The 14,984-nt window shown below is 45.0% G+C and overlaps 1 protein-coding gene across 1 annotated transcript in view; it reads right to left on the bottom strand.

Moving 5' to 3' along the window:
* Positions 1–8,255: 8,255 nt before the first annotated feature.
* Positions 8,256–14,984, bottom strand: part of LIPC (lipase C, hepatic type) — a 149,225-nt gene continuing 142,496 nt past the window's right edge. Inside the window, exons 9-10 of the mRNA XM_059372013.1 lie at positions 14,068–14,286; positions 8,256–8,781 (exon numbers count right to left, since the gene is read on the bottom strand). Coding sequence (XP_059227996.1) covers positions 8,670–8,781; positions 14,068–14,286 — 331 coding nt within the window. The 3' untranslated portion in view covers positions 8,256–8,669. The remainder of the gene's footprint in view (positions 8,782–14,067; positions 14,287–14,984) is intronic.

The following is a 14,984-nucleotide window of genomic DNA, read 5'->3' as shown; positions in this document are numbered from 1 at the left end:
ATATCTAAATTTAATGTTGGACAGAGCACTACATAGTGTTCCTGTGACTTAATCTTATTTTCCATGAAAAATGTGTGCATTTGCTCACTTAACCTCAGGCAGAATCATTTGAATTTCAGAGTTTAGTTTGGGATTTTTTCCTTTGCTTTAATGTTATGCTTTCATTTACTCCTGATTGTGATCATATATAACTTTGTACTTCTCTTGCTTGAAGGCATTTCACAAACATAATTTTAATAAATGTTATATGCAGTAAACAAGTAAAAACTGAAAACCTAAGAATATTACATGCAAAAGCACAAGGACCAGATGGTTTGACAGCTGAATTTTTCTCTAATTAAAAAAATAAAAAGATCATCACAATCTTATCTAAATCATTCAAGGCCATATATTAAAGATGCTGAGTATCAAAGCATGAAAATGATAACACCAAAAAAAAAAAAATGTAGATCATTCTCACTCATGGAAACAAAGGCAAAATTCTTTTTTAAAAAAAGATTTTTACTTTTTTATTTTAGAGAGAGAGATGGGGGCATTGGGACAGAGGGAGAGACACTGTTAAGCAGACTCCATGCTGAGCACAGAGCCTGACAGGGGGCTTGATCCCTGGACCCTGTAATCATGACCTGAGCTAAAACCCAGAGTTGGATGCCTAGCCAACTATGCCACCCAGGTGTCCCAACAAAGACAAAATTCTAAATAAAATTGTAGCAAGTCAGGCCCAGTAGTGTTACAAAAAATGAACTGTAACCAAGAAGGGTTGAAGCCAAGAATGCACGTGTGGGCTGGTGTCAGGAAATTTGGGAGCATAATTTATTCTACAAATAAACTAAAGAAGAAAAATCTTTATATTATTAAGGCATTTCCTAAATTTCTAATAAAAATAGAAGAAAACCACCTAAATACAATAAAATTTACTTGCCAAAACAAAACAAAAGATGTATTATAAAGGCAGAACATCAAACCTGTTAATTAATACCAATAATGAAACAGCGGTGTCTGCTACTAGCATTTTCAGTTAACACTGTCTTGGAACTTCTGGCAAACCCGGTAAAGTGAGAAAAGATAAAACCCTCACTCACTATGTATTGTGTTTTGGGGGAGGAAGGGATTGTAAGTCGTGGTGCACCGAAATAAAGTTCTCAGACACCAATCTGAGTGGCCGGGCAGGGCTCCCTGTGCAAGGGAGAGAAGCAGCTGCCGAATCCTGCGCAGAGTTGTTAGTTAGGGTTGGTTTTTTTTTTTTTTTTTTCCCCCATCAGGAAAGCAATGACACATGCCTTCCACTTTGTGGGAAAGGAGTACAAAGGGATGGCAAGTTTCTTGAAGCAGGCTTGCAAGTTGCCCTACATGTAGGCACGCCGGGAGTCAGTCATGGGATAAGGGAGGGGCAGGATGTTTGCGCTGGCAGTTGCCAGGTGCCGGAAGGGGAGACTGAGGGTTACATTCTTTCTGGGCTCCCCACTGATGCTCTGACCCTGGGGATGGTGGGCTCCTGCTCCTTCTGGGCCCCTTAGGGCTTACAATGTACTTTCTAGAAGTAACTCCACAATTATACCATGAGATTCTGGTATTGAAAAATACCGAAGGAGTTAGTAAGATAGTTTGATAACGTGGACACATACAGAATATATAAACAAACCCCAAAAGCCATTCTATATAGTAATAACCACCATTAAATAGAAATGGAATGTATAATACTATCCTCAATGACAAAAAAATTAAAATTCTTAGGAATAAATAAAAGCTGTAAAAGCTTAATGAAGGACACAAAATAAGATATGAGGGGCGCCTGTGTGACACAGTCAGCTGAGAGACTGACTCTTGGTTTTGGCTCAGGTTGTGATCTCAAGAGTGTGGGACCAACCCCCGCATCAGGGTCCCTACTAAGCATGGAGTCTGCTTGGGATTCTCTTTTCTGCCTCCTCTGCCCACCACCCCCCTCAAATAAATAAATATATAGATCTTTAAAAAAAAAGAAGACATGAACAAATGGAAAACACACAATGTTCCTGAACAAGAAGACCTGATATAACAGTTCAATTTTCCTTGTGTTAATTTCTGTATTTCATATGATTCTCAGAACATTACTAGTGATTTGGGGGGAACTGGATAAAATTACCATGAAATCCGTGTTATAAAAAGAAATGTTAGGGGCTCCTGGGTAGCTCAGGGGGTTAAAGCCTCTGCCTTCAGCTCAGGTCATGATCCCAGGGTCCTGGGATTGAGCCCCACATCAGGCTCTCTGCTCCGTGGGAAGCCTGCTTCCTTCTCTCTCTCTGCCTGCCTCTCTGCCTACTTGTGATCCATCCATCAAATAAAGAAATAAAATCTTAAAAAAAAAAAAAGAAATGTTAGACTTTTTTTTTTTTTTTTTACCTAAACAAAAAAATTCAATGACTGTATAGCAAAGAATACAGTTATTCAAATCAATAGAGGATTAGGTTTGGAGAAATGTTTGCAAGGAAGCGGAAAGATAAGGGGTTAACATACTGCATAAAACATGTAGTTTTGACAAACTGATAAGACCAGCATTCTAATAGTAAATGATATTTGAACATTTAACCTACAGAAAAGCAAATCCAGTAAACTTCTGGAAAGATTCGCAAACTCAGTAGTAGGTAGGGAAATGTAGAGTAAAGTAACAATGAGGTCATCCCTTATACTCAGCAGACTGGCAAAAATGAAAACAAGCGATAGATGTCTGCCTGGAAAGAGGTGGGGAGAGAAATCCTGCATTGCCGGTGGAGCTGCAAATTATTTCAGCGTTTTGGGAAAGCAACAGGGCAACATCTATTCAATTAAAAAAAAAATCATTTGATCTAGCAATTCTACTGCTAGAAATATTTCCCTTAAATAGGATATGATGTTAAATGCAGCATTTTTCAGGGAGGGCAAAAGTTGGAAACAAAGTGAAGACACTTTGGTATAAGATTAATTGAATGCATTAAGACAGCTCTACGCTTTAGAAATAGTATGCAGTGGTCAAAATAATGAAAGCTGTATCAACTGACCTAGGAAGATTTCAGGAGGTGCTGTTGAGTCTGAAAATCACTTTGTTGAAAAGAATGTATAATATCGCATCCTTATAAAACAGGGACATCTTCCTTCTGCATGAGAATCTGTATATGTGTTTGGGTATATGACTACAGGCAAATTTCAATTTACCTCTAGTTGTCAGCATGGGTCAAGGGACAAGGCACTGGCACAATCAAGAAGAGTCAGAAAATATGGAGCTAATTTCTCTAGGATGTATAATTCTGCTTATATGGCAATGAGGAGAAGATCTGGATCTCCTGCCTTATAGGGATACTCATGATATATCATTACTAAAAGATAAAAGCAAGTTGCAGAATGATCAATAGACTATGATTCTATTTTGGTGAAAACAACAAATGGTCAAAATACCTGGGGGTGTATAAATGCTTCTGGATGTTCCTCCTCTGTACCCCAGCTCACTGGGGTAGGGTAGGAGGGGGTCGCAGGGATGGGACTGTAGACTCTGCCTTGTTTCGCCTGTTGCTTTCATGCTTCTGTAAAACATCTTAAAAATGAGAAATTTAAAACAACCACATAAATAAAACCCAAGAACACATGAAGACTTCAGCCCTGAAGTGCTCCCAGTGTCCTACAGCCTGTCCTCAGCTATCGGAGGCATGAATTTGGTCTCTGTGGTTTCCAGGAAAGAAACCGAGGAGGGAGAGGGGACCCCTGGGTGGCTCAGTCAGTTAAGCGGCTGCCTTGGACTCAGGTCATGATTCTAGTATCCTGGGATCGAGCCCTGCATTGGGCTCTCTGCACAGTGGGAAACCTGCTTCTCCCTTTGACTCTGCCTGCCACTCTGCCTAGTTGTGCTCTCTGATGAATAAATAAATAAAATCTTTAAAAAAAGGGGGGGGGGAGAAACGGAGGAGGGGAAGTTACCGGCAGCCCGATTTCATCTCTGCGAAGGTAGGGCCCTCCCCCTTCTCCACAGGCGCTCAGCCCCAGGGCTGATGATCTCCCCAGGGGAAGGTTTTGGATGAGGTCATTGTTGTCCAAATGTTTGGAGGAGAAGAATTACCCTGAAAACTTGTAAAAATAAGCATCTCTGGGATCCCTCCTCACTCCGCTGAATTAAAATCTCCCCAGGAGGGGGTCTGGGAAGTTGTGTTTTCATTAGTGCACAGGCGCTGCCTATCATCAGAGCAGGGAGGGACACCCTGGCCTGCATTCATGCTAGTCCTAGGGTGGCCTGGGGACCAGTGGCCGTGGCGCCTGCAATGGCATCACTTGGGAGCTTGCCGGAAATGCCAGATCTCAGGCTCCGTGGCGGACTGAGTCAGAACTGGCCCTGGACAAGGTCCCCAGGCACAGGACAGTTTGAGAACCATTGTGCTAGATGACCTGTAGGGTCACTCCCAACACTAACTTATTTATCATGAAGAGAGCTCTTGGTGTCTAGAAAATCGTTTTTGTGACAGACCTATATGGAAAGTAAAAATGTACTCATGTAACACATAATGAACTGACTGAGGCAGAGGCTGAGCCTGGCTGGGAGGAAGCTAGCGGGTGAGAAGAGAGGGTGGTGTCCTTGAGATGGGAAGGGAAGCCACCTCAACCCCAACCTGACTGTGCTTTTGAACCGGACGAGGAAGCGGTGAACTCTGTAGTGAATGGGTATGGTAGCTGGAGTTTACAACGTATTCAGAAAGACTAGACATACCTCTAGAAAAGATGACCAACACTTGTTGGTTCAACACGTATTTGCAAGACGGCAGTGCTGTGTCATAGCGGGCTGGCCATTCAGAATAAAGCAGCCAACAGCCGGAGTCTCTCCCTGACTTCACAGAGCTTCACATCCACTGTGGGAGACAGACATGGGATAACTGGTCCCACAAGTCGCCGGGACGAGGCTGAGGTGGCAGAGGCACTGGCCCTGGGTTCCGGTAGAAGAGGGGCTTCTGAAACACAGTTATCAAAATAATATTTTAAGACCCTATTTTTAAAAGATCAAAATTAATGGAAAAACCTATGGTGAATAAAATATCCCCATTTTATATAAAGATAGGATCAGTGTTACTGATCTCTCCTTTTGTTCACGGCTCCACGGACAATCCTACCAAAAGAATGAAAAGATGTGAAGAGTTGTGAAGACCAGGGTGAGCTGATAGAAGCTTGTGGAAGGTGGGATCATCTTCTTTAAATTATCCCTGAGGCAGTCACACCAGGACTGGGAGGGAAGCCTGTGAGGAAGTTGGGAGAGGTGCAGAGAGCCACAGAGAGACAGGAGAAGGCCCAGAGGTGGGAGAGCTTTGCACTTTTGAGGGAACTGAAAGGCGACCCATGTGTCTAGACTGACCATTCTCAAACTTTGGTTCTCAAACTCACAATATGTTAGAATCATCTGGAAAGCTTTTTTTTTTTTTTAAGATTTTATTTATTTATTTGACAGATGGAGATCACAAGTAGGCAGAGAAGCAGGCAGAGAGAGAGAGAGGAAGGGAAGCAGGTTCTCTGCTGATCCCAGAACCCTGGGATCATGACCTGAGCTGAAAGCAGAGGTTTAACTCACTGAGCCACCCAGGTGCTCCATCTGGAAAGCTTTTAAGTCTCCATGCCTAGGCCTTGCTCATACCAAGAAAATAAAAAATCTCTAGGGCAGACACATGGTTGGCTTTTGAAGTTTCCAAAGCAGTTCCTATGTGTAGGCTGGGTTGAGACCTGGAGGACGGTGTTGGGGGATCCGGGGCCAGAGGAAACTGACTGGAGGGAAGAACACAGGGCTTGACTGGAGGCCTTGGAGGTCAAGGGAATAATTTGGGACTTTTTTCCTTTGAAGGGATTTACGCAGGACACTGATAGGATCTGACCTCTGCTCCCCCCATTTTTTAAAGCTCACCCTGCTGCTGTGATGAGAAGAGTGGATGCAACAGGAAGAGTAGGGAAGTTGTTCTAAACGTCCAGCGGGGAGAGCAGCGGCAGGGGCTGGACCGATGGCAGCCTTGGTGCAGAAATGAGGACATGCTGAAGGATCTGGTGACTTTTTGATCATGGGGCCCAGGGGAGAGAACACATTACGGACGACCCCACCCCTCAGAGTCCAGCATCAGCGGCTGAGGGGTGGTGAGGACATTCAGGAACCACAGAGCAGAGGGCATGGAGACCCATGGGTTTGGGAGGGCGGGAGGGAGGTTCGGTGTGGAACATTCTGGGCTTATGAGACGTGGGGCAACTGCACAGTTGTATCACAGGGGAGAGCTCCACACTGAAGCTGACGTGCAGAGTCAACGAGAAAGCCAGCTGGGGTCGCCTAGGGAGAGAGGCGTGAGGGAGCAGAGGAGGCCCAGCCCCCTGGAGAGCCGACCTGAAAGAGTGGAGAAGAGGACAAGGAGACCGAGGGAGGCAGAGGAGGGAGCAGGAATGACTGACGACCAAGGCAGCCGCGGAGGGCTGCTGATCCCTGAGGGCTGGTCCGAGCTGGAAATAACTGGTGAGAATAATGGCCTGGATAGAGAAATGAGATGCAGTTCGGCAGGGAGGAGGGAATTGAGCAGAGAGGGGAAGACGGAGGAGGTATAAGAAAAGGCAGAGATGGGAAAGGCTGGGGTATCTGGGGACCATTCCTCACATTGTGGGATTGGAGCAGAAGTCTGTAGTATCCTATAAGGTTGGAAGGTAGATGGTGACTCTTGGGATTGCCCTCTTGTTTCTCACTCTTGCCTTTCTGTCTCCCCTCCATCTGAGTTTCCTCCAATCAGGCTCTGTGTGTGGGTGTTTGTTGGGGAGGGTGACGGGGAGGGGGGGAGTGGCATTGCCCCAGGGCAGCTTGGCTGCTTGCTTTGCCCCCCTCCACTCCCCATGCACAACTTCGGTCAAAGCTTTCACAATATTTGCAGCAGCATGACCAAGGTGAACGCTGAGGTCAGTCAGCTTTGCTGTGGAGGAGAGTGCATTCATTTCGGATGAATGGAGAGATTGTTTCCTTCTCCCTGACTTTAGGCACCTCAAAGAGCCCAGCTGCAGTGTAATCGGGGCTCCTCTGTCTCTTTCCTTGTGCTCTCTTAGGAGTAAAAGCACAAACAGGCTTTTGCCTGAAAGGCAGGATGCCAGTATTATCTTTCCTGAGTGGGCTCATAAATACGGATTCTTTGGAGAGAGGTGCGTACAATCAGTGCACGAGCCAGCATTTTGCATGTGCAATGAACAGATGTGGCTGCATTATTCAGTTTCCCTATTTGACTTCCCTCCCAAGATGTACTTCAGAAAATGGGATGTCGATGAACACATCTTCCCGAGTGAAAATAACCTATGCCAAGAGGAGTTTCAAATGTTCCAGTTAACCGTTTGTCATGTGGTTGCTTATTGAGTTCTCTGCCCAAAATGTTATGACGCACTGTGTCACTTCAAGCTTTCCTCCTAGAGATGAAATAATTATTTTTTAAGATTTCGTTTGTTTATTTATTTCACACACACACACACACAGAGTATGAGCAGGGGGAGCAGCAGAGGGAGAGGGTGAAGCAGGGAGCCTGATGCGGGGCTTGATCCCAGGACCCTGAGGTCATGACCTGAGCTGAGCCAAAGGCAGATGCTTAACCCACTGAGCCACCCAGGGGAGCGAAGCTGAAATAATTTCTAATTGTATTTTGTGTGAAATGACATTAATACGGAAATGCATCACACTATAGTAGAGAAATGTTGGTTTTAACTCTGCCCTTTATCTTCTTGGTGTTTTTTTTCTTTCCTTTCCTATTGCAAAATGTGACGTTCATACCCCAACTGAATGTATAGCATTCATATGTACAGTTTAAGAAACAGTTATAGAAATGAACACCTGTGCCCAGCACCCCCACCCCCCATGCAGGGCTCGGGTCGTGGTCTCGGGTCCTGGGATTGAGCCCCGCATAGCCAAAGGCAGAGGCTTCAACCCACTGCGCCACCCAGGCACCTCTTTATTTTTTTTTTTTTATTTGAGAGACAACCTGAGAGGGGAGAAGGTCAGAGGGAGAAGCAGACTCCCTGCAGAGCTGGGAGCCTGATGTGGGACCTGATCCGAGGACTCTGGAATTATGACCTGAGCTGAAGGCAGTTGCTCAAGCAACTGAGCCACCCAGGCGCCCGCCATTAGTAGTTTTAGGAGGATTCTACTTTTATTGGTTTGAAAATAATTGTATAATCTGTATGATGGCAGCTATTAGCTTAATTAGAATTTTTCTTCTTTTAGCGAGCTGAACTGTCTTAAAGCACGTGTATGTGGGGACATACGACCAGTGTGTAATTGGAATTTCATTTTATTGAAGCATGAGTTCTGTCATAAAGAAGTACCTTTCCAGCATGGTTCAAAAACCGGCTCAGAATAAACTAGGAATTTGACTTAACAGTAAAAGACATGGTAAATTAGAACAATGGATCTAAAATGGCTCTTATTTGTACTTATATTTGCATACATTACCATTTAATCAGAGATACACTGGGGAAAATTTTAGTTACACAAATATTTGAATACAGTTACATAATATAGTTTCTAAAAGCTGAGTTTAGCATAGTGAAACACACTCCCCTTTTAAACCTAAGCTTTGTTTAAACTTTATGCAAGATTGTTTATATAACTTGGGTTTCCAAATAAAGTAACCATTCCAGATGAGGAGTAAGATCATGTATTCTTCACACTGGGTCTTCGTTACAGCTCATCTGATCTTTCTTTTCAACTTTGTAGAGTTTACGTCACATCTCACAAAGGTTTTCTCCTGGCTTGGGTGGAGCTGTAGGCCATCCGTGTTTTCTGAACAAAATGTCATTCTGAATAGAAAACAGAGCAAACACAGCATTAACTTTAAGATGGAGCTTACTGAAGTGTTTCATCCTTTGTAAATAAAAACTCAATTTATGTAATGCATGCTATTTTTAAAGAAATTGGATTCTTATGTGCACAAATATTTTCATAACTTCAGAGAAAAATAAAACCCAAGTCAGTGAAAGCAATCAGGGAAAGGCTGCTTCCTGGAGCTCTGCACTGGGGTGATTTCAGCTCTAGTAAGAACAGAAAGTCCTCGGGGCAGTTCCCCCCCTTTTTTTTTTCTCCCCAACCACAGCTCATCAAAGATTTGAGGGTAACTATTGTTCCTTTCACAGCATTGCTCCCACTCCTGGGTAAACATTCCCAGTTCCTTCAACTGTTCCTCACAAGGCAGGCCTCTCTCCCCAGCCTTCCTTCTTTGGACACGTTCCAGTTTGTCAGTGCTGCTCTTAAAGGTCTCTGGGCACAAGGCCACTGTCACCAGCCTCTGCTGGTCTCAGCCCTGCAAACCCAGCCCTTTCCTCTTATTGGTGCAGGCACTGTCCGGCTAAAGGGGGCCTCGCTCTGTGTTCTGGTCTCTCTTGGAGACCAAGCCTGAGACTGCTTTGATGGTTCGTTAGCTTGGCCTGAGATGCTGGTTTGTGTTGTGAACTCGCATCTTCTTGGAGAAAAACTATCAAAAGTCATGAAGAATTCTAGTTAATGGCTTCTTCTTCTTCTTTTACTTTCTGGTATTACATCTAGGGTCAAGTCTTCATGAAATCAGACTTAAAAAAAAAATCAGACTTTTTAAACTAAAATAGTGTATAAGCCAGATGGAGAAAGACAAATACTGCAGGGTATCACTTACACGTGGAATCTGCCTCTCCGCGCCCCGCCACCAAAGTAAAATTCACAGGAACAGAGTAGAAAAACCCCTCCCCTGGTTCCTCCCCTAGGAACCAGGGGAGGGGAAGATAGGGAGACGTTGTAAAAGGATATGACCCTTCAGCTATACGATGAATAAGGTCTGAAGATCTAATGTAAAACAGGGAGACTACAGTTGACAACACTGTATTACATATCAGAGAAAGATGGATGTGTTAGCTAACCGGGTGGTGGGATCCATTCACGTGTATACAGATATCAAATCACAACAATTGTACACTTTAAATATCTTAATCTTATTTCTCACTTATACCTCAGTAAAGTTAAAATTTAAAAAAGTGTTAACAAATAATTTGTGAATGCAATTTTTGAAAAATTCAAATGGTAAGGAAGTAAATGAAGTCAAATATTAAAGATCCTCTCTGCCCTCACCCTTGACTAATATCATTCCTCTCCACTTTCCTGGTTTAGTTTATGTCTCTGCAAACCTATTTCTTTTTTTTTTTTTTTTTAAAGATTTTATTTATTTATTTGACAGACAGAGATCACAAGTAGGCAGAGAGGCAGGCAGAGAGAGAGAGAGAGAGAGAGGAGGAAGCAGGCTCCCTGCCGAGCAGAGAGCCCGAGGTGGGGCTCGATCCCAGGACCCTAGGATCATGACCTGAGCCGAAGGCAGAGGCTTTAACCCACTGAGCCACCCAGGTGCCCCCAAACCTATTTCTTTTTTCCTTTCCTTTCCTTTCTTTCTTTTTTCCTCCCTCTTTCCCTCCCTGCCTCCTTCCCTCCTTCTCTCCATTTTTTTCTTTCCTTTTTTTTTTTTTTTTTTTTAAGATTTATTATTTATTTGAGGTAGGGAGGGGCAGAGGGAGAAAAGAGTGAGAGAATCTCAAGCAGACTCAATCTTAAGAGCTCCACACGGGGCTTGATCTCACAACCTGAGATCATGACCTGAGCCGAGATCAAGAGTCAGACACTGAACGGACTGAGCCACCCAGGCGCCCCACTCCAGACCTATTCCTGTGCATTTATACATACATCACTGTTCATATGTAAACAGAATTTTCAACAAAAGTGGGGTTATAATGTTTGTCTTTTTCTGACATTTTTCATTGTTATCAAGAAATGGAATTGGAGACCTATTTGTCTCACTTCCTATGAGTTTGTCTCATTCTTTTTTACCTCCTGCATCACTTTCCGTTGTGTGGGTGTATCTCAACGCATTAGGGCCATTTTCCTACTGATGGACATTGAGGTTTCCTCTAATGGTTTGCTATTTATAGACGGTACTGAAACAAACATTTTTGTACTTGTATGTATATATCTCTTGTGGATATTTTGAGTATTTCTCCAGGATAGACACGTAGAGTTAAAATTCTGGGTATTATGTATATTTAAAATTTTGATAGTGTAAGCTCACAAGACTGTTCCCTGCTGTATACCTGGGACCTACCACAGTGCCTGGTATAAGGTAAGTGCTTACGAGATATTAGTTGTTGAATGAAATTCTCCTGCAGAAGCTCCATAATTTGCATTCCCACAAATAGTGCATGAGAATGCCTGCTTCTCCACACCTTTACCAACTCTGGATTTTGTCTGTTTTTTAATTCCTGCCAACCTAGTGGGTGCCCAGCGATAATCTCATTGGTTTTTGTCTTGTATTTCTATGATTACTAGGGACATTGAACATTTTCTTATTATGTGTAGTGGATCACTTTTGATGTCCTGCCGTCGAACCAATGTTTTCTGTCCTGTCTCTTCCAGCACAATAGGTCTTCTCATCCCTGACCTTGTGCCCCTGGAAGAGAACAGCACCTCTCATCGAATTCCTTCGGTGGAGGCACAGAGTGAGTTACTTATAACCATTTTTGTGCCCTGGAGTTAGCGAAGAGATTAAGACCGTGAGGTTGGATATTTGCATCCTGGCTCTGGGATTGTGGTTTGTAGTGGGACTCCAAAATTGGTAGTTTGCTATTGGTCTCGTAAGATACATATTATAAATTACATTTGTTGCTACAGAATCGGTTCTCTGCGAGGTGCCGATAGTGTCCAAGGCTTCACAGGTGGTGAGCAGAAAGTGGAATTTGAGCTTAGGGCCGGCAGAGGCAGGCCACTGGATGCTGCCTGCCATATTGCTTTGCTCGCTGCCTCCTCTTTGGGCATGCCCCTAGCCTGTTGTGCTGCAACACCCCTGAACTGCTGTCTTCCTTCTAAGCTTCCCAGACCATGCAATGCTAGTTCTACACTTATGCCAAGCGTGGTCCATGTGCCAGCAGCAGCTGCACTTGGGAGCCTGTTAGAGATGTACGACGTCAGGCCCCACCCACCTACGTTTTAATCGCATTTAAACACAATTCCCGGATGATCCCTGGGTACATGGAGGTTTGAGAAGTGCTGGGAGGGAGCATGTTATTAGTAAAATTAATGCATCTTATTTTCCCAATTATTAGGTCCTGGAATTTCTTTCTGCCAAGGGCCACACTCAGTTTTTTTGTTTGTTTGTTTGTTTGTTTTTTTGGTATCCCCCAATGGTACCTGATGCTGTGAAGGCACACAGGAGCCACTGAGCACTTACAACTTAAAAAGCTATAGGTCCCACCACGCCTCCTCCTTTTTCAGCCTGTACCCCCTTATAGCTCCGAGGAAGGGTCTGATGCGCAGATAAACAAATACCCAGGTCTGCAACTCTGGTGCTTTGGGCCAAGGAAAGTCAGATTCTTGGGGCCAAGATGAATGGAAGAAAGGACTGTTGGGAACAGTGCCCAAGCAGCAAAGAGGCAAGGCATCAGACAAACCCCGAGTCAGATCTGGGCTCGGACAGTTACCAGCAATGCTCCCAAGCTGTGACATCAGGTCCATGAGCCCCAGTTTCCTGATCTGCACCGCCAATAATACCGGTTTCCGAGCGTCACTGGGAAGGTACCATGAGACTAACCCTCTCGACCTGCCTTGGTGGCCTCCCCGTGGTGGGAATTCTGGAAGCATCATTCCCTTCTCTCTGCTCTTTCCGTCCTCAGAACCATGTGGGTAAGCACCCGTGAGAAGGCTTTGGTGTGTTTTATACAGCCTTTCAGATCAACTCACAGAGAACTGTCACCAGGAACAGCCGCCAGGCCTGAGGAATGACCCTCGAGCTGAGGGAGTGTGGGGAGGGCTGGCTGTCAGAAGCAGAGCTCTTCGAATGGGCCAGAAAGTCATGCAAGAATAGCTAAGTGTCTAAGAGGAGAGAAGCAGTTTAATTTTCTCAAATTGATCGTGTGGAGAAATCTGTTGGCAAGCGGCAGAGTGTGCTCTTAGTAATTGCCAGGATTTTGTATCCCAGGGAGATAAAAACTCAGAGCGCTGTTGTATAAGGGAGTCGGGGGCATAAATCTGCCACGGGCCGCTCCTGGCCGTGAGGCCCGTGGGGTGAGCTGGGGAGCGTAGTTCAGAGGTGGGAGGCCTGCTGTTTTCCATCTCTACTGGGGACCAGCCCCAGAGAGAAATGGGCTTCCCAACAGAGGAAGGTGAGAGAGGAGAGACGAGTTCCCTGGACATGAAGGGAGGCGGGAAGGGGGGCAGGGGAGGGTCTGGGGAAGGGCAGCATTCTCCTCTCATGGAGAAGTGCAGAACTCCAGAGAAGCAGAGCTGCCATGGCAAAATGTGTCAGGCATCCCTTTGCTGACAGGACTGAAGGGGCAGCTGGACCACCCTTTCTTGGACACCTTTTCTTTGTGTCTTACTCTGTCCCCAACCCCTTATTGTCCCCGGGAACTTTGGGACCAAGGGAGACTTTAAATCATTAAATCGTACAGAGCAGAGCTTCTTAAGGCTAATCCCTTGGTCCACGTCACAAGTCTTACGGCTTCTATTAGCAAATGTGTGTCCTGGGTTCCTTCACAAACTATGGTGCATCAGAAGGTCTGCAGGTGTCTTTGGGAAACCTGCATATTTAATAAGCTCCCCAGGAGCTCTTTGGCACTCAAAGATTTGAAAGGCGCCCTCACAACATGGGGTTTCGAGACTGTGATCTGTTGAAAGCATTTCTCTGGGTGAGCAACAAAATGGAAATGTCCGTCTTGGTCCTTGCCACTCAAAATACAGTCCTTGGACTGCGGCACCCACAGACAACTCCTGATGATTCAGCTGAAGTCTGAATAAGACTGGGCCAGTGAGGCCATTCTCAAACTCCAAGGCAGGTAGCTCTGGACCACAGGCAGTGGAAGGAGGCTAGACCGGGAGTCAGAAGACCTGGGTGCAAAACCTGGTCCTTCTCCCTGTGGCTGCGTGAACTCGGGATGGCCATCTCACCTTTCTGAGCATCCACGTGCCATCATGGGACGTGATCGTGGCTACTTTATGATATCAATGCAAGTGTTAACTGTGGAGGTGCTGAGACGAGGAGATGCCTGCTAGATGTCAGAGGAGGCTGTGTCAGTACTCACCGTTGCTGGGTTTCTCCCGCTTTGACTTTGATGGTCTTGACAACGAGGCCCGAGTAGAGAGGCTCTTGGCTCCAGGGGATGATGGTTTGGACCGTGTTCCAGACATTGGTCCATACTGCACCATTTTCCCACTTGAACTTGATCATGATGAGCTCACCGATGTCCACATCCAACGTGATGAGAAAGGAATAGGTTTTATTACTAGTAATTTCTTCATCCCTTGAAGATACAGAGGAAATCAGACCTAGTTTATTTGGAACAGCAAAGTCACGTTGGGCACATTCAGGCTGTGTAGGGTTTGCCCGAGTGACTTGGGAAGGTCTTTTCAGCTGCATTTTCCAAACTGGTATGGGACAGGCTATTAGTAGGAACAGTAGTGGGTGGGCCAGACCATTAATACTGGGGAAACCATGTATTTTTTAGGTTAGCGTAATTAAGAGGCTCTGAGAGTTCTGCCGTAATGAATCTGGTAACTCTCTTGAGCTCAGGCTTCCGAGCTTCTGCTTTAACAAATGGGGAAAACTGCTCCTGAGAAGACAGTGGGGCTTTGGCAATGGCCTCTGGTTAGTTCAGCTCCCTTGAGGTTTGATTAACGCTATAGAGCCACCCCACTCTCTTATCTCTCCACTCATGCTTTTTTTCCTCCCCATAAAAATAGAAACAATGAAGTTTAACAGTAATAGAAAACCACATGGTAAAGGGATGCACCAATTTGGAGCAAAATTTAAATGCAAATCCTTAGTTATCATTAGCAGCTTTAACTAGTCTGTAGGACATTAGCATGTCCCAACACTGACTGAGCAGGAGATGCCCTTCCCACCTTGGAACTATTGCATACCCAGGGGAGAACTGGGACAGTGCAGAGGTAACGGTGGATTTGGGGAGAGACAGGTGGATGGAGGGTTCCTCCGCACAGC

This window comes from Mustela nigripes, chromosome 13 (genome assembly GCF_022355385.1).
Source record: "Mustela nigripes isolate SB6536 chromosome 13, MUSNIG.SB6536, whole genome shotgun sequence".
NCBI classification, from domain to species: domain Eukaryota; kingdom Metazoa; phylum Chordata; class Mammalia; order Carnivora; family Mustelidae; genus Mustela; species Mustela nigripes.
The sequence above is the reverse complement of the archived record's forward strand: the minus strand, read 5'-3'. Positions and strand labels throughout refer to the sequence as shown.